The 23,778-nt window shown below is 42.2% G+C and overlaps 1 protein-coding gene across 4 annotated transcripts in view; it reads right to left on the bottom strand.

The window, feature by feature from the left end:
* The window catches only part of LOC126248028 (cytokine receptor-like), a 475,141-nt gene that overhangs the window by 8,899 nt on the left and 442,464 nt on the right, over positions 1–23,778 (bottom strand). For 3 of the 4 annotated variants that reach the window (XM_049948628.1, XM_049948625.1, XM_049948627.1), the window contains 2 exons: positions 16,053–16,148; positions 4,960–5,064 (listed from right to left, as the gene is read on the bottom strand). In XM_049948628.1, coding sequence (XP_049804585.1) covers positions 4,960–5,064; positions 16,053–16,148 — 201 coding nt within the window. The remainder of the gene's footprint in view (positions 1–4,959; positions 5,065–16,052; positions 16,149–23,778) is intronic. The other variant, XM_049948629.1, reaches the window with a different exon arrangement.

The raw sequence follows: 23,778 nt of genomic DNA, 5'->3' as shown, positions 1-23,778 counted from the left end.
GAAAGGTAGCACCTCATCCCAGCTGCTCTGCTCAACACTGACGAACATTGATCGCATGTCGGCCAAGGTCTCATTAAGGTGTTCAGTAAGCCCGTTAGTTTGCGGATGGTAGGCAGTCATCGTGTGTTGAGTAATGTTGCACTGACAATTTATCTCTGTCACAAGATTCGATTGAAAAACTTTCCCTCGATCCGTAATTAACGACCTTCGGGCACCGTGTCTTCCACGATGAATTTGGCTACCTTCGTATGCTTCAGCTGTTTTCACGGCTTTTGTAATGGCATAGCATCTCAGATAATCAGTGCAAACAACAATCCATTTATTGCCATTAGCAGGCATTGGAAATCATCTGAGGAGGTCAGTTCCAACACGCTGGAAAGGCATTTCGACTGGTGGAATTGGTGTGACCAGGTGGTTTCTGAGGAACTGCCTTTCTCCTCTGGCACTCTCAACAGTGCGACACATAGTGACGGACACTCCTAAATAGACCTGGCCAGAAAAATCTTTTGTGGATCCTATCGTATGTCCTAATAAATCCGAAATGTCTGGCCCCAGGTGTGTCATGGAATTTCTGTAGAACATCTAAGCACATGTGTTTAGGAATCCCTGGTAGCCACCTCTTTCCAAAAAGATCAAAGTTTTTCTTGAAAAGTAATCCATTAACTACCTTAAATTGTCCTTTCACATCCTCTGACTGATTTAAGGCAAGCATAATTTGAGATATCTTGGGCCCTTCTGCTATGCGGACAGATCCTGGAGTGCAGCAAGACAGTCACTATCTTCATCAAAGTCTTGATGGTGTTGCACAGAATTTCTTGAGAGACAGTCGGCATCTTGGTGTTTTCTTCCACTTTTGTACACTATGGTAATGTCATAGTCTTGAAGATGTAGTGCCCACCTGGAGAGTCGGCCTGTTGGATCCTTAAGACCTGTCAACCAACAAAGTGAATAATGGTCTGCAACAACTGTGAATGGCCTTCCATAGAGATACTGTCAAAATTTGCACATTGCCCAGATCACAGCAAGACATTCTCTTTCTGTAGTTGAGTAGTTTATCTTGGCTTTTGTAAGTGTCCTAGAAGCATAGTCTGTAACCTTCTCTTTTCCATCCGACAGCACCGATCCCATACCCACTGGCATTTGTGTGTAGCTCTGTAGGTGCCCTCTCATCATACAGACCAAGTACAGGGTCAGTCATCAGAGCTTTTCACAGCACATAGAAAGCATCTTGTTGAGCACCACCCCAGATAAATTTAGCATCGGCTTTTAACAACTTTTGGAGTGGCATGGCTTTGATACAAAAGTCTATGATAAAACGGCGGTAACGACCATGGGCTCTGCTAAGGCTGAATGATGTCATTCTTCATCATTTTCTCTACCTTGTCGCGAATTATTCGACGTTCCGTTGCTGACACACGGTATGCTCTCTGGCTTATTGGTTGATGGTCTCCAGTGCTAATCCGGTGATTCACCATCGATTTGTCTAATTTGCTCTTCACCTGTGGACTGAAGCATTCAGAGAACTCTTGAAGAATGGCAAGTAGCTTCTGCTGTTGTTCCTTAGTGAGATTTGGTGATAGTCAAGCTAGAAGATCTTGTCTCGTAGTGGTAGCACTAATTTTGTCCACAGACTCTGCATGGTAGGTTTCTATGACACTCAACTGTTCTGCAATTAACGGATCAGCGTTTGCTATGCACATACATCTTGGAAGGATCTGCGGTTCTCAGAGACAGTTAACTATCCACAATTCACCAAATCCGTTCTTAAACGAGGCAACAGAGGCTGGGATGATCAAGTTATTCTCAAGTGGTATGCTTCTCCTACATTCCACTACAAGGTCCATGGGTTGATGCATGGCGTGACACCTTTCTAGTGCTGACTGCAGGAATGATCACTTCATCCAGCACACATAGTCTCCACACACTGGGATACAGATCTTCCTGTCCACAGTATCTCATCTCATTTAGCATAATCTTCGAGCGACCGCAATATATAATTGCCTCAGAAGCTTTCAAAAAGTCCCACACAAGAATGACGTCATGACTACACTCTTCTAAGACGATTAATTGCAAGGGCTGTGTATGGCCACTTATACCCAGATACATCTTCCTGTAAGTTTTACATATTTTCCATTAGCCACAGAGATGTTTTGCTGTCGACGAATATGGCTTTCTGCAACTGGCAACGGCACTTCTCCGAAGTGACTGAATATGATGTTCCAGAGTCCACAAGAGCTTGGGCTGGTTGGCCATCCATGAGGATATCGACATAGTTGCCTATCATTTTTGTAGTGATCAACGGCGGAGGATTTTTCTCTTCGGCGGCCTCACCTCCAAGGTGGGTTGCACCCTTTAGTTTTCCAAGTTGCAGTGGCTAGATGATCGGCTGGAGCTTCTAAACAGCAATGGAGACCTAGATCGGCATGTTGGGGAGTGTCCTCTCCAACGGCTAGCTTGTGGCGATGGTGAGCTACGTCATCCCAGAGCTGGCATCGGCTAAGATCGGTCTGCTGTCTTCTGGCGTGGGCATCATCAAGTATCTGCCGCCTTTCTCGACAATAGAGCACCATATGTCCCGGTCGTCCACAGTGGAAACATGCTGGTTGGTTATCCAGGTCCTCCAGACGTCAGTCTTCCTTGGTGCCCAAACAGGTTCCTCATGTGGCATTCTAGGAACGTAACTCTGCCTGGGTCTCGACCTTTCACCATTTTAAAGGGAAATGAAGGACGAGAGATTGAGTTCAATGTCTATTCCACTTCTGCCCTTATGATCTCTTGAAGTGTCTCGGTTTTTTGCTTGCCATGCAATCCAAGTGCCTTCTGAAATTCCTCTCTCACTATCTGACGAAGAACACTTGCGAAATCAGTTGCTTCCTCCATCACAGACATTGATATGACGTTTGGAAACCGTTCAAACTTCTTGCGTGTAATTCTTTTTGATGCATTGTCTTGATATACTGGCACCATTTTATGAAGTCGTCTGCTGTCGAAACCTCCTTCTGGAGTAGGGCTTGATACATGTCCTCAATAACGCCCTTCATAAGATATGCAACCTTATCTTCCTCCTTCATTCTAGGATCCACTATTTTACACAGCTCCAAGACGTCTTGAATGTAGGATGTGATAGTTTCTCCTGGATGCTGTGCCCGGCACTTTATCTTCAGCCTTCCACTTCTGTCGTTGTGTGTCGCCGAAATACTTGCGCAGTTCCACCTGGAATACTTTCCAGCTTCTGAACTTCTCTTCATTGTTCTCATACCATTGCTTGGCAGTGCCCTCCAAGTAGAAAAATACGTTAGCCAAACACACGGTGTCATCCCATTTGTTAAATTTGGCTATACGTTCATATACTTTCAGCCACTGTGGTGGCACACAGTTGCTGTCATCGTAACGACCTCTTCTTCTTCTGTCTCTGGTAGATTGTGATCTGTTGAATATGGCTTGAACTTGGGTTTCTCGCTACATAAATGGCGGCTCTGTCATGGCCTGATGGGAGCCACCGTGTCGTTGATAGTGTGCGCTATGAGAACTTCCAATACGCAGCGCCTCCACCAGAATAATGTTACATAGAAGAAGGTGTATTTAGCTGAATGACGAACACTAACTTCCACTTAACAAAGGTTTATTCAGCACTTGCACATACAAGAGCGCAGAGCGAACTGCCTCCAGCCAGAACACATGTAGTATATATACAGCTACAGAACATTCCAGTACAATGATTCTTGACATTTGTGGATACTTCTAGAATGTACTCGAATCGAATATAGAATTTAAAATTGTACAGTACAGGTGAGGTTTGAACTCATGACCCTGTATGCAACAGTTTAGTGTTGTAACCACTACTGCATAGCGTTACTTAGCCTCTTCTGTAGCAGTATCATGACTAGTAAAGCATAATGTGTAAATTTAGCCCTTGGTTTGAAGACTGTGTTCTTTTCTATTGGTAGCTGGTAACTGAAGGATACTAATCCAAGGATAACCAATTTTCATCTTACTTGCTGTTGCATTACTTAAAGTCAACAATCTCTTCAATCCAAGAGAATATATAATGACACGTAGAAGAATGGTGTACATAATTTACTGAACAGCATGTTTCAGGATTAAGCACAATTTGTCCCTATTTGGGAAACTGGTAAGTAATCTAGTTCTCAAGCTTATTCAAAAAACTGGAGAGACAGTGTGAATCATTTATACTGTGTCTGCTAAATCACAAAATGAAATAAAAGAGTTTGAAAATTTGAAAGAAAACCTGATAAAAATAATTAAGGAAGCTTATTAATGAATAGGATTAGTGACTTACTTTACAGAGGAAATGATGAGATCTTTTTGACAGTTACACACTTCAACTCATAATATATCTACTAAATAGGTGTAATTTTGGGAACTCTATTTTGCAGCTGACAGAAGAAATGCAGTTTCCTCATACACATTCTGTGCATGATGGATAGCCTTATCTGTTTAGCTTAACATATTCAGCACTCTTTTACATTTTCTATCAACGTCTTTCTTCAGATTACTGATGTTGTTCCATCTTCTGGTATTAATTTTGTGATGTTTGGAAAGACGGAGAGAGTTACCATGAAAGTAAGAGCTGTGAGGGGGATTGTGAGTCATGCCTGTGTATCTCAGTTAGTAGAGCATTCTGCCATGAAAGGAAAAGTTTTTTGGTACTAGTCTTAATCCAAAACATAGCTTTAATCTGCCGGAAAGATTTAAATAAGTGCAAACTCTGTTGCAGAATGAAAATTCATTCTGGAAATATCTGTTTATAATATTCATCTACTTTGTAATAATTTCCACTTTTTGTAATTACAGCTCTGGTACTCCATTTTCCTTAAGTTTAAACCATGCACTTATGGAACAGAGAATTAGGTTTGGTAAGAATAGCAAAGACAGTTTAAGAACATTCTATGTATTACATTTTAAATTACATCAAGAGTTAAGCCTAAAATTTCTTACCTGCTCCATTTCGGTTCCACAGTTGGCTGGCATATCTCTCCCCATGGCTACATACAGCTGTCCATCTCTGTGCCCTGAATGATTTTCAGGCCAATCTCTGTCCAGCTGCATTACAATAGTCAAGTATCAAGCTGTTAGAGTCAATTATTCTCTCATAATAATTTATGTAATACAAGGCAGTGTTACATCTAAAAGAAGATATTAAATCATATAACATTTTTAATTCCCTCTCAAAATTTATTTACTATAAGATTTCAAAGAGTCAAAGTCAGTCCTATCATCATAAATATGCAATGGAACTGGATTCCTTCACTGCTGTCATGCAGCAGATCTTGATGCATCAATATGTATTACAAAATGTTCAACATACTTCACATTTAATTTCTCTACAAAGTTTTCAGGCAGATGTTCTCACACATGTGGGACCATGCATCTACATCTATATTTATATAGTTACTCCACAACACACCGTATGACGTGTGGCGGACAGTACCCCATACCACTGCTAGTCACTTGCTTTGCTGCTCCACTTGCAAATAGAGCAAGGGAAAACTACTGTCTATATGCTTCCGTATGAGCTCTAATTTCTCGTATCTTATCTTCATGGTACTTACACACAGTGTATGTTGGCAGCAGTCTGCTTCAAATGTTGGTTCTCTAAATTTTCTCAATAGCTTTCCATGAAAAGAATGTCATTCCCATTTGATTTTCTGAAACATGTCCATAACACTTGTGTGTTGTTTGAACCTGCTAGCAACAAATCTAGCAGCCCACCTCTGACTGCCTTGATGTCTTACTTTAATATGGCCTGGTATGGATCCCAAACACTTGAGCAGTACTCAAGAATAGGTCACACTAGCATTCTATATGTGGTCTTGTTTACAGATGACCCACACTTTCTATAATTCTCCCAATAAACCAAAGCTGACCACTTGCCTTTCCTACCATAAATCCTGACATACAAATACCATTTCTCATCGCTTTGCAACACTACGCCCAGATATTTAAATGATGTGACTGTGTCAAGCACAACACTACTAATGATATATCTTAACATTACGGATTTGTTTCTCCTGCTCATCTGCATGAACACATTTTTCTACATTTAGAGCTATCTGCTATTCATCTCACCAACTAAAAATTTTGTCTAAGTCATCTCATATCCTTCTACTGTCACTCAATTTTGACACCTTACTATACTCCACGGCATCATCAGCAAATGACAGCAAACTGCTGCCTCACTCCTGACAATACCCTTATCTCTGATGAACACTTGCCATCAAGGACAACGAACTGGGTTCTAAAACTTAAGAAGTCTTCAAGCCACTCAAACATCTGTGAAGCTATTCCATATACTCACACCTTCATTAAGAGTCTGAAATGGTGCACAATGTCAAAGATTTTCTCAAAATCTAGAAATAGCATTCTGCCTGTTGCCCTTCATCCGTAGTTCACAGTGTATCATGTGAGAAAAGGCCAAGCTGAGTTTCACATAAGTGCTTCTTTCTAAAACCATTCTGATTCATGGACATAAGATTCTCAGTCTCAAGCAAATTTATTATATTAGAACTGAGAATGTTTCAAGGTTTCTGCTGCAGACAGATGATAGGGGTTTTGGTCTGCAGTTTTGCAGTTCCAGGTTTTGCCCTTCTTATATACAGGAGTCACCTGCAATTCTTTCCATTTACTAGGGACTTTGCACTGGGTGAGAGTTTCATGATAAATGCAGGCTAGGTAGGGGACGAATGCTGCAGAGTACTCTTTGAAAAACCAAACTGGGATCTCGTCCTGACCTGATGACTTTTTTGTTTTGAACTCTTTCAGTTGTTTCTCTATGGCAGGGATGCTTATTACTTTGTCATCTGTATGGAGTCTGCCCAATGGTCAAATTATGGTATGTTTGTACAACTTTCCTGTGTGAAAAATTTCTTAAATTTGAAATTTAAAACTTTGGATTTTGTTTTGCTGTCTTCTGCTGCCACACCAGACTTGTCAACAAGTGACTGAATGGAAGCCTTAGACTCACTTAGCAAATTTACATAATGCCAGAAATTTCTCAGCTTGTCTGCCAGATCTTTTGTTAAGGTATGATTGTGGTAGATGTTGTATGCTTAATGCATAGATCTTTTCACAGATGCACGAATCTCTACTAAACTTTGCTTGTCATCATTTGCAATTTTCTTTTGAAATGAGAGTGTAACAGCCTATGCTTCCTCAGCATTTTTCAAATGTTGCTATTAAACCATGGTGAGTCTTTTCCACCCTTAATCCACTTACCAGGCACATAATTCTCAAGACCACAATTTACAATCTGCTTAAACTTTACCCATAATTCCTCTATGTACATCTTACTGGAACTAAGTAGTGTCAGTTCACTGTCTAAGTGAGATGCTAACAACTGCTTATCTGCCCTTTCTAGCAGAAATGCTCTCATAGTTTATCAACTTTCATAACCATAGTTGCTATAATGGCATATGATTGCTAATCCCCATTTCTATGCTGATGTTGTTGATAATGCCCAACCTATTTATAGCTAAAAGGTCTAAAATATTTCCACTGCATGGTGGGCTGCTGAAGTAGCTGCTCAAGGCAGTTTTCAGAAAATATGTTCAAAAGTACTTTGCACGACTGTCTATCTGTACCCCTCCACAAGTACTTTGCTACCCCAGTAGCTGCTTCCTTTGTGTAGTGCACCTCTGACATATCAAGGCAAGTCCTACAAATCCCCAACTGATAATGCAGGCCTAGAAATCTGCAGCAAAGACTGTCACAGAATCAATGAAGCCTTTGGTTGAAACCCTCCACTCGGTTCCAAACTAAAGCACCCCGATCAACTCTGAGAACAACGCCGCAAATTGCGGGCTCTGCTTGCACCCCAAGTGTGAGGCCAGCAGAATTCATCACTTCTGCTGGCCACATGAATGAGCTGAGGATGGTCTCAGAACCCATGCAACAGGTATCATCGGTGCTGACACAAGCCACAAGTTGCAGATGACTGCACCTTCCACAGTAGGTCTCAGGTGAGGTCCAACAGACATACCGAGTGCACATTGGCTTTCTTTTCAGCCCTGAATGCTATCTGCCTAAGCAGCTCCATAACATGCCTAGTGTTGGAGCTCCCAATACCTAGTAAACCCCTCCCCCCATGTGCCTGCTCAGACCCTACTGAAGGAGCAGCCACCAACCTACTCACTGGGTGAATGAGCAATACCAGATGACCAGTCTCCAAATTGGTCCTCTGCCTCAAACACATTACCACCTGCCACTCACTCGCTGAGAGGGCAGATCCACAACATCAGGTACACAAAACTTGCTCTTTTTAAAAATGTATGACCAGTATGATATCATATTTTTGATAAACTCTCAATCTTACTCAGTCATTTTTGTCACTCAAGAGGAGACATAAAGGCAATGCATAGTGCAAATTCTACACACGCCTGCAGAACTCTCTTCCAACATCCATCTGCATTACCTCTTGGAAATGTCTACATACTGAAAATGTTTCACTTTGTTTAAAAGTAACTTAGTTGAACGTAGTATAAATTTGAATGTCTGTGATCACAGCACAAAACACTATGTGAAACTCAATGTGCATACAACTTGAAAATTTGCAATTAAAAATTATGATTTCACCAGGTATTCAGTTATACTACAACTGGCCTACAAAAATAAAATACAGTAACAGTAATTAAAAAAGTCTATGTAGTTATGGAATAGGAATCTGTAATCTTCCTTGCTTGACCATTGATTCTGTACAGTATCTGAATTTCTCGTACACTCAAGTTCAAATTAATATGAACTCAGCAAATGCAGGAATAATTTTTGTAAAGGTGACAATCAGTAATGTAAAACGTAAGTTAATAATTTGTTTTATATCTGCACCATCTATAATTTTGCCAATTGAGGACTGGTACTTTATTTGCTGATGTGTGATCATGTGGGCGTATATACAAGGTGGTCCATAGGTGTGGAACCACCCTTCTAAAACAAAACGCATGAATAAACAGAAATTTAAAGTCAATAATACTATTAATTTCCATTATTTGAAATTTAAATTTGATGGCAGGGGGCAGGCGAGGGGGGGGGGGGGGAGTATGATATGGGAGAACTGAAAAACCTGTGGGTCTATGTTACCAAGATGGAAGCCATTTGGGAAACCTCCACCTAGGATGCAACTCATTATTTTCAAATAGAAATCATGTGACATATCAGACAGACAGAGAATTACATGAGAAAAGTAATGGTATCCTTTATTCATGCATTGTTTCATTCATTCTTGAGATATGGCTCATATTTATTTCTTACCAGTGATGTGAAAGATAGTGAAATTTCCATGGGCTGAACACACTGAGATTGTCCTGTTATTGTGAGACTGGAGCACCCATGTTATCATAGAGAACCTTAACTCATAGAGGACTTTAACCCAAAACAAGCCAGGCAGACCACCTATTACCTATAGTACAGTGGCTAAATTTCCCCTGAAATTCAATGAAATTGTATCTGTCACAGACAAACATTAAGCCGTACAGCAAAAATTGCTGTGGATGAAGCAACATCAACTGATGTTCAATAAGCACTCAGAGCACACTACTTGTCACATCTAGCACGAAACTGGAGTCAGTAATACATAAAAAACAAGAATTTTGTGTACACATGTGTGACATCCTTACAAAATGCAAATGTTACATCTCAAAAGAATGATGAGATCATTGGGTTTAGTTTAAAGAATACATGACACACAAATGTAAAATGTTGTTTCTCCTGTGACAAAGTGTATATGGATGGAGATAATTCCTAGATGAGGAGAGAAAAATAAATAGAATCACAGATACTGGTCAGATGTCAACCAACTCTGAATGGATTCATCAAAAGTAGCTGATGCATAAAAATGACATATGCATAAATATGACATTCTTGTATTGTTGGATCCTACTTCATTGTGGGTCCACTATTGGTAGTCCATTATCTGTAGTTATTAGATGAAGACGTGCACCTGCTGGAGTGGCCAAGCAGTTCTAGGCGCTACAGTCTGGAATCGCGCGGCCGCTACGGTCGCACGTTCGAATCCTGCCTCGGGCATGGATGTGTGTGATGTCCTTAGGTTAGTTAGGTTTAAGTAGTTCCAAGTTCTAGGGGACTGATGACCTCAGAAGTTACCTCAGAAGTTAAGTCCCATAGTGCTCAGAGCCATTTGAACTTTTTTTTTTTTTTTTTAAAAAAAGATGTGATTCAATTACTGCTGTCTGAAGATGGGACATATCCAACTTTCTTTCAGCATGGTGGTGCCCCACCTTGTTCTGGGCTAGCTGGCTGAGCATACCTGGATATCCAGCTTCCCTGGTGATGGTTATATCATAGAATCCTGAAGGAGTATTCACCATGTACCCTGGATTTAAGTCCATTAGATTTATACCTGTGGGGCCATATGAAGGTAATTGTGTATGCATGAAGATCAGAAACCTTGTACACCTCAGAAGCAAATTTTTAATGCTTGTGCTTGCATTCTGATAAATTTGTTGGTTAAAGCCAGTAAGGAATGGGTGAAGAGGATAATAACAATCTTATAATGCATTCTTCCCCCATGAACCATGGACCTTGCCGTTGGTGGGGAGGCTTGCGTGCCTCAGCGATACAGATGGCAGTACCGTAGGTGCAACCACAACAGAGGGGTATCTGTTGAGAGGCCAGACAAACATGTGGTTCCTGAAGAGGGGCAGCAGCCTTTTCAGTAGTTGCAGGGGCAACAGTCTGGATGATTGACTGATCTGGCCTTGTAACATTAACCAAAACGGCCTTGCTCTGCTGGTACTGCGAACGGCTGAAAGCAAGGGGAAACTACAGCCGTAATTTTTCCCAAGGACATGCAGCTTTACTGTATGATTAAATGATGATGGCGTCCTCTTGGGTAAAATATTCCGGAGGTAAAATAGTCTCCCATTCGGATCTCCGGGCGGGGACTACTCAAGAGGACGTCGTTATCAGGAGAAAGAAAACTGGCATTCTACGGATCGGAGCGTGGAATGTCAGATCCCTTAATCGGGCAGGTAGGTTAGAAAATTTAAAAAGGGAAATGGATAGGTTAAAGTTAGATATAGTGGGAATTAGTGAAGTTCGGTGGCAGGAGGAACAAGACTTTTGGTCAGGTGATTACAGGGTTATAAATACAAAATCAAATAGGGGTAATGCAGGAGTAGGTTTAATAATTAATAAAAAAATAGGAGTGTGGGTTAGCTACTACAAACAGCATAGTGAACGCATTATTGTGCCCAAGATAGACACAAAGCCCATGCCTACTACAGTAGTACAAGTTTATATGCCAACTAGCTCTGCAGATGATGATGAAATTGATGAAATGTATGACGAGATAAAAGAAATTATTCAGGTAGTGAAGGGAGACGAAAATTTAATAGTCATGGGTGACTGGAATTCGTCAGTAGGAAAAGGGAGAGAAGGAAACATAGTAGGTGAATATGGATTGGGGGGAAGAAATGAAAGAGGAAGCCGCCTTGCATAATTTTGCACAGAGCATAACTTAATCATTGCTAACACTTGGTTCAAGAATCATAAAAGAAGGTTGTATACCTGGAAGAATCCTGGAGATACTAATAGGTATCAGATATATTATATAATGGTAAGACAGAGATTTAGGAACCAGGTTTTAAATTGTAAGACATTTCCAGGGGCAGATGTGGATTCTGACCACAATCTATTGGTTATGAACTGCAGATTGAAACTGAAGAAACTGCAAAAAGGTGGGAATTTAAGGAGATGGGACCTGGATAAACTGAAAGAACCAGAGGTTGTAGAGAGTTTCAGGGAGAGCATAAGGGAACAATTGACAGGAATGGGGGAAAGAAATACAGTAGAAGAAGAATGGGTAGCTCTGAGGGATGAAGTAGTGAAGGCAGCAGAGGATCAAGTAGGTAAGAAGATGAGGGCTAATAGAAATCCTTGGGTAACAGAAGAAATATTGAATTTAATTGATGAAAGGAGAAAATATAAAAATGCAGTAAATGAAGCAGGCAAAAGGGAATACAAACGTCTCAAAAATGAGATCGACAGGAAGTGCAAAATGGCTAAGCAGGGATGGCTAGAGGACAAATGTAAGGATGTAGAGGCTTGTCTCACTAAGGGTAAGATAGATACTGCCTACCGGCAAATTAAAGAGACCTTTGGAGAGAAGAGAACCACTTGTATGAATATCAAGAGCTGAGATGGCAACCCAGTTCTAAGCAAAGAAGGGAAGGCAGAAAGGTGGAAGGAGTATATAGAGGGTTTATACAAGGGCGATGTACTTGAGGACAGTATTATGGAAATGGAAGAGGATGTAGATGAAGATGAAATGGGAGATAAGATACTGCGTGAAGAGTTTGACAGAGCACTGAAAGACCTGTGTCGAAACAAGGCCCCGGGAGTAGACAACATTCCATTAGAACTACTGATGGCCTTGGGAGAGCCAGTCATGACAAAACTCTACCATCTGGCGAGCAAGATGTATGAGACAGGCGAAATACCCACAGACTTCAAGAAGAATATAATAATTCCAATACCAAAGAAAGCAGGTGTTGACAGATGTGAAAATTACCGAACTATCAGTTTAATAAGTCACAGCTGCAAAATACTAATGCGAATTCTTTACAGACGAATGGAAAAACTGGTAGAAGCAGACCTCGGGGAAGATCAGTTTGGATTCCGTAGAAATGTTGGAACATGTGAGGCAATACTAACCTTACGACTTATCTTGGAAGAAAGATTAAGAAAAGGCAAACCTATGTTTCTAGCATTTGTAGACTTAGAGAAAGCTTTTGACAACGTTAACTGGAATACTCTCTTTCAAATTCTGAAGGTGGCAGGGGTAAAATACAGGGAGCGAAAGGCTATTTACAATTTGTACAGAAACCAGATGGCAGTTATAAGAGTCGAGGGGCATGAAAGGGAAGCAGTGGTTGGGAAAGGAGTGAGACAGGGTTGTAGCCTCTCCCCGATGTTATTCAATCTGTATATTGAGCAAGCAGTAAAGGAAACAAAAGAAAAATTCAGAGTAGGTATTAAAATTCATGGAGAAGAAGTAAAAACTTTGAGGTTCGCCGATGACATTGTAATTGTGTCAGAGACAGCAAAGGACTTGGAAGAGCAGTTGAACGGAATGGACAGTGTCTTGAAAGGAGGATATAAGATGAACATCAACAAAAACAAAACGAGGATAATGGAATGTAGTCAAATTAAATCGGGTGATGCTGAGGGGATTAGATTAGGAAATGAGACACTTAAAGTAGTAAAGGAGTTTTGCTATTTAGGGAGTAAAATAACTGATGATGGTCGAAGTAGAGAGGATATAAAATGTAGACTGGCAATGGCAAGGAAAGTGTTTCTGAAGAAGAGAAATTTGTTAACATCGAGTATAGATTTAAGTGTCAGGAAGTCGTTTCTGAAAGTATTTGTATGGAGTGTAGCCATGTATGGAAGTGAAACATGGACGATAACCAGTTTGGACAAGAAGAGAATAGAAACTTTTGAAATGTGGTGCTACAGAAGAATGCTGAAGATAAGATGGGTAGATCACGTAACTAATGAGGAGGTATTGAATAGGATTGGGGAGAAGTTTGTGGCACAACTTGACTAGAAGAAGGGATCGGTTGGTAGGACATGTTTTGAGGCATCAAGGGATCACAAATTTAGCATTGGAGGGCAGCGTGGAGGGTAAAAATCGTAGAGGGAGACCAAGAGATCAATACACTAAGCAGATTCAGAAGGATGTAGGTTGCAGTAGGTACTGGGAGATGAAGAAGCTTGCACAGGATAGAGTAGCATGGAGAGCTGCATCAAACCAGTCTAAGGACTGAAGACCACAACAACAACAACAATGCATTAGACGACACACTGAGCACAACATGTAAACTTCAAGTGTTACTACCAGAATTAGCTTCTTTCTGCACAGAATGCAACATAACATGGGAATTAACAAAGCTTTACTCAAATTAAATACATCATCATTTTTCTCACGTAATTCTCTATCTGTTTTATATGCCACATGACCCCTTTTCCACATCAAAATTACAAGTTGCATCAAATATTGTGGCTTTCAAAATGGCCACCATATTAGTAATATAACCTCAAAGATTTTCCTCTTCTCATACTACTTGACTTTAACTTTCTGTTTATCCACTTGCTTTGTTTTAGAAAGATATATATTAAAAGTTTGGTGAATGGTCTCAGAATATAAAGGAAACAAGAGTTACAAACAAAATACTGAATGCCCTTAAAATGCCCACCATTAGCTACAACACACTTCTGACATCAGATGCTAAGCTTTTGGAAACTGTCAGCACATACTTCTTGTTGAATTTCTCAAAGACCGTGGTCACATGCTGTTGGACATCTGCATCATTACAGGACATGAGACATGGTGCTACCAGTATGATTCAGAGACTGAGCAACTGTCAATAGCACGGTGTTCATTATCGTCCCCACCATCCTCGGGTAGAAATTGCTGTTAAAAAAGGTGAACAGCATTGTCTTAATCTCGATTTTGTCACCCAACTTTCTTTGGGAGATAAGTAAGACAATGAACACCATGATACTGACTGTTATTGATCTCTGGGTTATATTGGTAACAAAAGCTCTCATCATCTGTAATGATGCAGATATCTAACAACACAAGACCATGATGCTTTGAGAAATTCCACAGTAAGTGTTTGCTGACAATTCCCAATAGGTTTGCACCTGAAGCCGGATGTGTGTTGCAGCTAATAGTGATTAGTTTGAAGACCAGTATAGGTATTTTGTTTATAATTCTTTTTTCCATTATTTTCTGAGAACATTAATGGAATTTTTCAAATGCACCTTGTATGGCAAAGTGACATATGCTTATTCAAGGAGCACAAAATATAAGCCTTCTGCAATAAACCATAGACTTGTGTTATGTGCCATTTTTATGTAAGTTCTTAACAGAATGTACTTCATAAAGAAGATAGCAAGTATTTATACACAGTCCAGTCATATTAATGTGACCACAACTTATGTTTAACATCAATGTGCAATAAACACTTACAGATGGCAGGAGGCAGCATAAGCAGTGGATGGTGTAATCCTCACTGGGGGACATGGAAAACAGTACAGTCATTGTCATAATGTGGATATAGAGTGACTAATCTGATGTAAACTGTGCCACCATGGATAAAATATACTGTGCATGGCAAAATGGCGCTGTCCAAAACTGGCACTGAGGCAGCTGTAGTGCACCAGCGGCTACAAATGACGGGTGAACGATAGCTGAGTATGTGAACATATGTGCAACTGGCTGCCCACATGAACCAATGGGTTGCCAGTAGTGTCTCCTTAATGCTACATTATGGGCCTCCACAGTAGGCACCTGGTTCGTGATCCCGTGCTGACTGCTGTTCATTGGGGATGAAGGCTGGGATTTGCATGCCAATATTGCAACTGGATATCCATTGAGCAGCTAAAGGTGGCCTTTTCAGATCAGATAGATGGCTGTCGCTATGTACGGCATGAAATGTCTGAAACAATTGACGGAAGAGCCCCGGCCAGAGGGCATTTTTGGGTACTCTTGTTATTCTGTAAGGCAGAGTGGATCAACACGAGTATGTATTTATCCTTAGGGACCATGTCCACCCCTACGTGCAGTCTGTTTTTCCTCAGCACAGTGGCATCTACCAGCAGGGCACTGCAACGTATTGCACAGCTCGCAGTGCACGTGCGTGGCTTGAAGAGCACCGGAAAGAGTTCGCCGTACTCCCTTGGCCAACAAATATCCTATATTTACATCCGATCAAAAATGTGGGACACCTTGGATCAGGTTGTTTGCACCATCAATTCTCAGCTGAGAGATCTAATGCAGCTAGCTACAGCTCTGGAGCCGGTACGTCTCCACATCCCTGTCAGTACCTTTCACAACCTCATTAACTCTCTTTGTTCATGTCTAACAGCAGTCTGTGCTGCAAAATGTGGTTATTTGGGCTTCTTACACATGGTCACATTAACATGACTGGAGAGTGTAACATTGCCATTCTTTTAATTAAGTTATTTTATCAGTTTTCATTATTAATAGAACAGTAGTTACATGCTCTGACCTCGTTATCAGCCACTGGCTGTGTATTTTGTGTCATACGCAAATCATTAACTTTCAGCAGCCATGTCACATCTGTATGACCAACTTTATTTTCATCCTGAAATAAGGCAAATGAATTTTTTTATCCCTTACACACATACAATACCAACACCATAGAATCATTATACCATTTAAAAGTATAGTCCTATAAAAATGATGAAGTACTAAGTTATGTGGAAATTTCAGTATTGAAATGGGAAAAGGATTTAAGAAAGGTAGGATTTTGAAGAATTGTCAATACCTTATAACATGGAGGCAACAATATGTGCACCAACAGGAGTAACCTTTTCAAAGTCAGGCAGATATTAACATTATTACTAATATTAATAGATATGACTATGAGTCACATGTAGTTTAGTCAGAAATACCTGACCATCATGGACAGCTGATCTGCTTTTGCTGAAGTAATGACATAGCATCAGAATCAAAACGAACATCAGTGAGCAAAATATTAACAACTTTGAAACAATATGAAATTGGGAAACATGGAATGAAGCCCTACTGGTACACAATATAAATGAAAAGTCTGGTTCAGTTATTACAACAATTAAATATCATTTTAATATAGCATTCCCCAAAGTATAAAGACAAGAGAAGCTTCAGAATCAAACACAGCGGATTACCAATGAAATATTAGAACAGCATAGGAAGCTGTAGGATCTGAGCCCGATGGAGAAAGCTGAAAACTATGTGGCGGCTGCACCGTTCAAATGCGTGAAGTGCTGAACTATGGCACAGCCGACACAAGTAAGCGACGCCCGGCATTCACGACTGCAGCTATACTGCTACGCCGAATTTTGGTAATGGTGCATCGCACACCAGACGCACGGAACAAAGTAAGGGGACAGTGCAAGCCGGTCAATGCAACATGACACACGTCTCCGCTCCACTGACTTCACCGTCGCGGACCACGTGCGTCGAGTCAACGTGACTACCCCGCAAATGCATATGCGCAGTCTGAAACACAGTCACTCGTTTCGTGGAGTGCCCCCTTCCATTTGACAGTGCCTTCCTCCCTTCCGTGGACATCGTGGCGCTTCCGCTTGCACCAGGAGCTGGACATTCGGTGACGCGGCCTTTATCTTGCTCGGTCCATGCAGTCTCACCATGGCTGATCACTGGAGTGTACACCCTCCGGGATCTGTGATCGAGCTGTACCGTTAGGGCAACACGCCTGTACGGATGAACTTTAATGATGCATTGCATTTGTAACGTAGTGTAAGTCTTCCAAAGAATAAATGTGTCATGACAAAACTGCTGTAGTCATTCCGTCACCAAGCCTCTCCCTTGAACATAGTGCATGGGCACGGCAATAAAGCCGCTTCACCGCATGTTAATGCCCGTAAGCGGTGATACCACACATCCCCACTTCACTGGTGACCCCGACGTGATCTGACACATTTTGGGGACAGACAATATCGTCGCCGATTGTTTGTCCCGAGCGTGTGCCATCATGTCACCCCCTGTGAACTTTGAGGACGTCGCCCAAGTACAGGAGAGTGATGAAGAACTGCACCGCTTCCGTCACGAAACTTCCAGCGGCCTGCAACTGGAGCTGGTGCCTGTCCTCGGCTCTGCACAGAATATTTGGTGTGACATCTCAACCGGCACGCACTGACCGTTCCTTCCGGAGAAATTCTGGCGCAGTGCCTTCTACCGCATCCACAGACTGTCACACCCTGGCACCAACACCACTGCGACGCTCGTGGCTGCACGTTTCGTCTGGCCCGGGCTTCGGAAGGACTGCCACGAATGGGCGCACATTTGCATGGCATGTCAGCACGCCAAAGTTGGAAGGCACACCCACACACCCGTGGGCACCTTCCCTGACGCGAGATGCCGATTTGCGCAAGTGCACATGGACCTCGTCGGCCCGCTTCCTCTCTCTCAAGGCAAGCAGTATCAGCTAACTATGGTGGACCACTTCACTCGCTTGGCCGGAAACAATGCCTGTTGCGGACATCACCACCGAGATCATCGCCACTGCATTTGTTGACACCTGGGTGGCACGCTTCAGATGTCCCACACTCCGGACAACTGACCGTGGCCGCCAGTTCGACTGCACATGGTTCACGCACGTCGCCAGACTGTGTGGCACCCAGTTACACAGGACAACAAGCTACCATCCGGCGTCTGAAAGCCGCCCTGACTTGCCACGACACCTCGTGGCCAGAGATACTCCCACTGGTGCTGCTTGGCCTGCGAGTATCGCCGAAGGAGGAGATCGATGCCTCACCTGCCGACCTCATATACGGACAGTCTCTGACAATCCTGGGCGATTTAGTTGAGGATGTACCACTCCCACACAATGCCGCGGCACCCACTCTGGCAGAATGCCTGTGCACTCACATGGTCGGCCTCCAAGCGCACGCACCGACGCACTGGGAATTTATTCGTGCACGCTGTCCTGCAGTGTTTCACACATGTCATGTTGCGTACGGACGCAGTACAGCCACCTCTCCGGCTGCCCCAGCGGACCACATTGCGTGATCACCTGAGGAGACAAAATGCTGGCCATTGAGTGCAATGGGAAGCTGTCTGCAGTGTCAATCGACCGCGTCAAGCCAGCTTACATCTTGCCCACTCCAACAGGTACACATTTCTTCGACCCGGAGGAAGATCTGGTTACCAGCGGTTAGACAGAGCATGCACCCATAGCCGCCAGTGATACACAGGTGCCGCCTGCTGTCATTGCGTCGCCACGTGCGCCTCCCACCACCCCACCCAGGTGGCCGACTTGGCCGCCTGGACCGCGCCCACCACAGGGGCACCGGTCGTCCCCACCACAGCCGCCAGTGGACTACATCACGCATGCCAGCCGCTGCATCTGATTCAAACGCCCGTGCTGCGCCAACAACGTGTCGCGCCACCCAAAACAGCAAACACGTGCCTGAGCGGCCAAATGCCGACAGAATCAGGCGTCCACAAGCTGCCAAACGCCATCAGAATCCGGCGTCCACGAGCCGCTGTCCAATGTAGAGATCTGGCTCCAGCTGCCCGCGCCCTCGGCCGGTACCTCCAGTCGAGCACCGGACGACGCATTCCGTGTCCGTTGCAGCTCCTGGACCACGTTCGTATCCTTCTGCCTCCGCCGTGTCCAGCATTGAGGCCGGTTCAGCATCCACGTCAGTTTAACTTATATGCGTCGCTGTCGAGCTCTGGACATCGCACTGCACACCGCCCGGCTTGTCCGTTGCGGCTCCCGGACCCGCGTTCGAGTCCCGATGGTACCGCACTCTCGCATATTCTCCGGACCTCCGTTGTCTCGAGCATTAAGGTCGGTTTGCATGCTGCGCTGTGTTCACGCGACTGAGTCACTTGGTGAACATGTGGAACGCTGTAACATATGAACACTTGGAATTGCCACTCTGAATAATGTAAATAGTGAACTTGTTCTGTAGCTCTTGTGGATGCTCGGTGTTATTATTAAGATGTCAGTGCCTTCAAGATGTAATACCAAATGATCTGCAGTGCACGCCTTCACTGTGCATGCTACGGACAGTTGTGGCCAGTGCTTCACGCCACTGTCACTAGCTGACCATGCGAGGACACACCCACCGCACACTCACCAGTCTGGCGCACTGACGTCACGGGCCACCACCCTTCCAATGCTGACTGACGCCCGCCAACACTGCCGTACTGTCATCATGCAGCACGCAAACTTTAAACACACATGCTCCACAGAAAGATTGCCGCATTTTAGCAGATACAGAACTCCGCTCTCCAAGGGGCAGCTGCACCGTTCAAATGCGCGAAGGGCTGAACTATGGCACAGCCAACACAAGTAAGCGACACCCGGCATTCATGAGTGCAGCTATACCGCTATGCCGAATTTTGGCAACGGTGTGTCACACACCGGACACACGGAACAAAGCAAGGGGATAGTGCGAGCTGGTCAATGCAATGCGACACACGTCACCGCTCCACCAACTTCGCCGCCGTGGACCACGTGTGTAAAGTTAACGTGACTCCCCCGCAAACGTGTATGCACAGTCTGAAACGCAGTCGCTCATTTCGCAGAGTGCACCCTTCCGTTTGACAGTGCCTTCCTCCCTTCCGCGGACATCGCGGTGCTTCCGCTTACACCAGGAGCTGGACATTCGGTGACGCAGCCTTTATCTCACTATCTCACTCGGTCCACGTGGTCGCGCCACAGCTGATCACTCGAGTGTACACCCTCTGGGATCTGTGATCGAGACGTATCGCTAGGGCAACATGCCTGTACGGACGAACGTTAATGATGCATTGCATTTGTAACGTAGAGGAAGTCTTCCAAAGAGTAAATGTGTAACGACAAAACTGCTGTAGTCATTCCGTCACCAAGCCTCTCCCTTGAACATAGTGCGTGGGCACGGCAATAAAGCCGGTTCACCGCACATTAATGACCGTAAGTGGTGATACCACACGTCCGCACTTCAACTATAAAATATCCTAAAAGAAGTACACAAAAATGATAATACAGGTAAAAGCAAGGGAATTAACACTAACATAATGAACTCAAAACATACAATAAAGGCAGCCTGTTATGCAATTAATACTCAAAGAAAGGAAAATATTGAACAAACAAATAAACAGAAATCAGGTTAATGAAAATAGACAACTTAGTGGTTACAGAGGGAAGAGAAATAGCAAACATCCTCAACGGTAATTATATAAATTGGGTAGTAAGCTTAAGATTGGAAAGACAGTCCAAAAAAGAAGATTACCAAGCTATCAAAAATATCATACAGTATCACTTTCTTGAAACCAATAACAGAAGACAAACTGAGGAAGACTATACAGAAATTAAAGTCCAACAAATCAGCTGGTGGTGATGAAATATTGAATCAAAACTGAAGATAAGCAGGGTTGTGCCAGTGTGCCAGAAAGGGGATAAGGATGTCCCCAACAACTACAGGGCACTTGCCCACAAAAGGCAAAGGTCCCGTTCAGTTACTGATCTGGCTAGGAAGTTTCAACTACAGACCAGTTTTGCTTACACTAGGTTTATCAGAAATCCTGGAAATGCTTATTTTGACAGATTAGTTCATTACCTGGACAAGCAAAGTATGTTTTTAGTGTCACAGCATGGTTTCAGAAAGGTTAAATCTACAAAATCAGCAACTGCCAGCCTGTCAGAATACATTATACAGTCCTTAAATGATAAAAAATTATTTCTAGACCTATCCAAACCGTTTGATACCATTGCCAATGAAAGACTTATTCCAAAACTGGAAAACTATGGCATTCGAGTGGATACAATCATTCCTAAGCAACAGGAAACAAATGTATCAATAGGAAACTTATAATAGTCAGAAACCAAAGCCATCAAATATGGGGTGCTGTGGGGATCAGTAAAGTGGCTGTTGCTGTTTAAACTATCTGTAAGTGGTGATGGTGTTGAAGATAAAGAAAAGAAAATCCTGTATGCAGATGACATGACAATACTGAACAGTGAACAAAATGTGGGACAGCTTGAGAGAAGAACATACATTTCTGCTCATGTCACAGCTCAATGGCTCAGGGAAAATAACCTGAAAAAAACTATGTATACAGTGTTCAAGAACAAAGAGAAGTCTGTAAAAATAAATTTTGAGGTGGATGACACAAAGCTGGAAGAAGAAGAATCCACTAGTTTCTAAAGTGTTACTGCAGACAATGCACCGAAATTGAAACAGCATAGTAATCCTGTTTCTAAGGAACTCAGCATCATCATATTCATAATGAAGCAGCTACTGCAGTAAGTAGTAAAATGGCTTTGGTCTCTTTGCACTGTACCTGCAGCATGGAGTGGCAATGTGGTGAAACTCAAACATCCAAGAAACAAAAAGAGTGTTCACAATAAAAAAAGCAATTAGGATCATTTTAAAAAGAAGTACTTCTGAAACATGCAAAAACAGCTTTTACATCATTATACAGACATAAAACAATAATACACATCACAAAAGAAAGTTCAGGGTGGATTGCACATGCTAGTGTAAACGCCCATAAAACATGGGGGAAGAATAACACATGAAAAGTATCTCACCAACTGACAATGCTTGAAAAAGGACCTCAGAATTCAGCTATCAAACTTCTAGAAAGTCTGCCTAAAAATCTGCATTGTAGTATATATGATGCAAACTCTCAAGCTCAAAGACTATCTGGTGGAAATGGAATTTAAAGTGTTAAAGAACATCTACTAAATTAAATTTTTATATATTGTTCTTTATAACCTGTGATGTTGGAGAGCATAACCAAAATGGTTGCTTCTCAGGAAATAAGCGATAGTAAATGTTTTCCACTTTTGATATGTCCTACATTACTTGTACGTTTTGTGTACACAATGTAATCCTACAGGCTCATATACTATTGATTCAAGTATGTACCACATATTTCTCAGTCTATTCTGTATCAAATAAAGAGAATAAGGTAGGCATTATGTCATCTCAGGAAATTCTAAAAGATGCTTTAACATAAAATTAAAATGAAAATAAGCAAAAGTTAAAGTTCAGACCTATAATAATGAATGAAATGTGTTATAAAAGACTATATTTCAAAAATATCCACTATTAATATTCTAATATTTTCACAGCCAAATGCTATCATCCATACATGACTGACCATCAGAGATTCCACATCATTCACTCCCATGTGTCTGCTCTCACTACTTTAACCAAGCCCAATAATTAGTGATAATGGAACGCCATTTTCTTTATGCACTATCACTCTGGACTGACACAGCTGATCCATATTTCTTGTTAGGATTTCGATAACGTTTCATGGCTTCATGAAATTAGAATTTTCTCTCACAAATCATTCCTAACCCTTATAGTGCAGTATTTACCGATCAGCCCTTCCTACAAAATATCCATTCTTATGCCATTTCTGTTCCCAGCACCGTGCCACATGGGCCACGTCTGTGTAAGGTCCAGCAGCAAGGACTGTCCATGCATCAACCAAGCATAACACATTCCATTCCTATGACTATATATCCCTTTAGAGGTGATCAAAATATTCAAATATCCATGTCTATATAAACACTGCTGCAACCACTATATAACTTTTTATTTGGACATCACTATCAGTCAGCTATTCATGTCCAAATGAATTGATGCTGTCACATTGATACCAGAGGTTAATTAGACTGCCCAGTTGCAGAACTTACTGTTCTACAGAATATACTCAACTTCAATGGCTGTTTCATTAGCCGTGAGAGTATGAGTGTGTAGAGTTGTAAAACTACCATACACTATGCTAGCCTATCATCAGTAAACGTAGGCTATGGTAGTTTTCCTAGTAACCTTGGTCAGTTAAGATTGTAACCACATTACCTGTATGTTAGGTGAGTTGCAACTCTATTGGGCATGAATGCATTCCAATCATTTTGTCTGCTTATTTGATCACTGTCCTACAAGATTCCCCTAGAACCCAGAAGTGCGAACAATCTAAAAACTGAGAGAGGGTTGTATAAAGGGTCACATAACCTACAGGACATTTTTGTTCTACATAGTTATTCTTCTGTCTGTTGCTTAAAAATAAAGAGTATTTACAGTTTTGAAACTTTAAATGTTTAATTCATGTTTTATTTGAAAATTGCTTGTTCATAATGTGACACAACAGGATGTTGTACTAAAAACTAGGAAACAATTCAGATGTATCATATAGTGCTAGAAAACACAATTCCTAAGTAAAATGGTAAAATTAAAGAAAAACAGCAAAACAAAATC

Source organism: Schistocerca nitens, chromosome 3 (assembly GCF_023898315.1).
Source record: "Schistocerca nitens isolate TAMUIC-IGC-003100 chromosome 3, iqSchNite1.1, whole genome shotgun sequence".
Taxonomy (NCBI): domain Eukaryota; kingdom Metazoa; phylum Arthropoda; class Insecta; order Orthoptera; family Acrididae; genus Schistocerca; species Schistocerca nitens.
The sequence above is the reverse complement of the archived record's forward strand: the minus strand, read 5'-3'. Positions and strand labels throughout refer to the sequence as shown.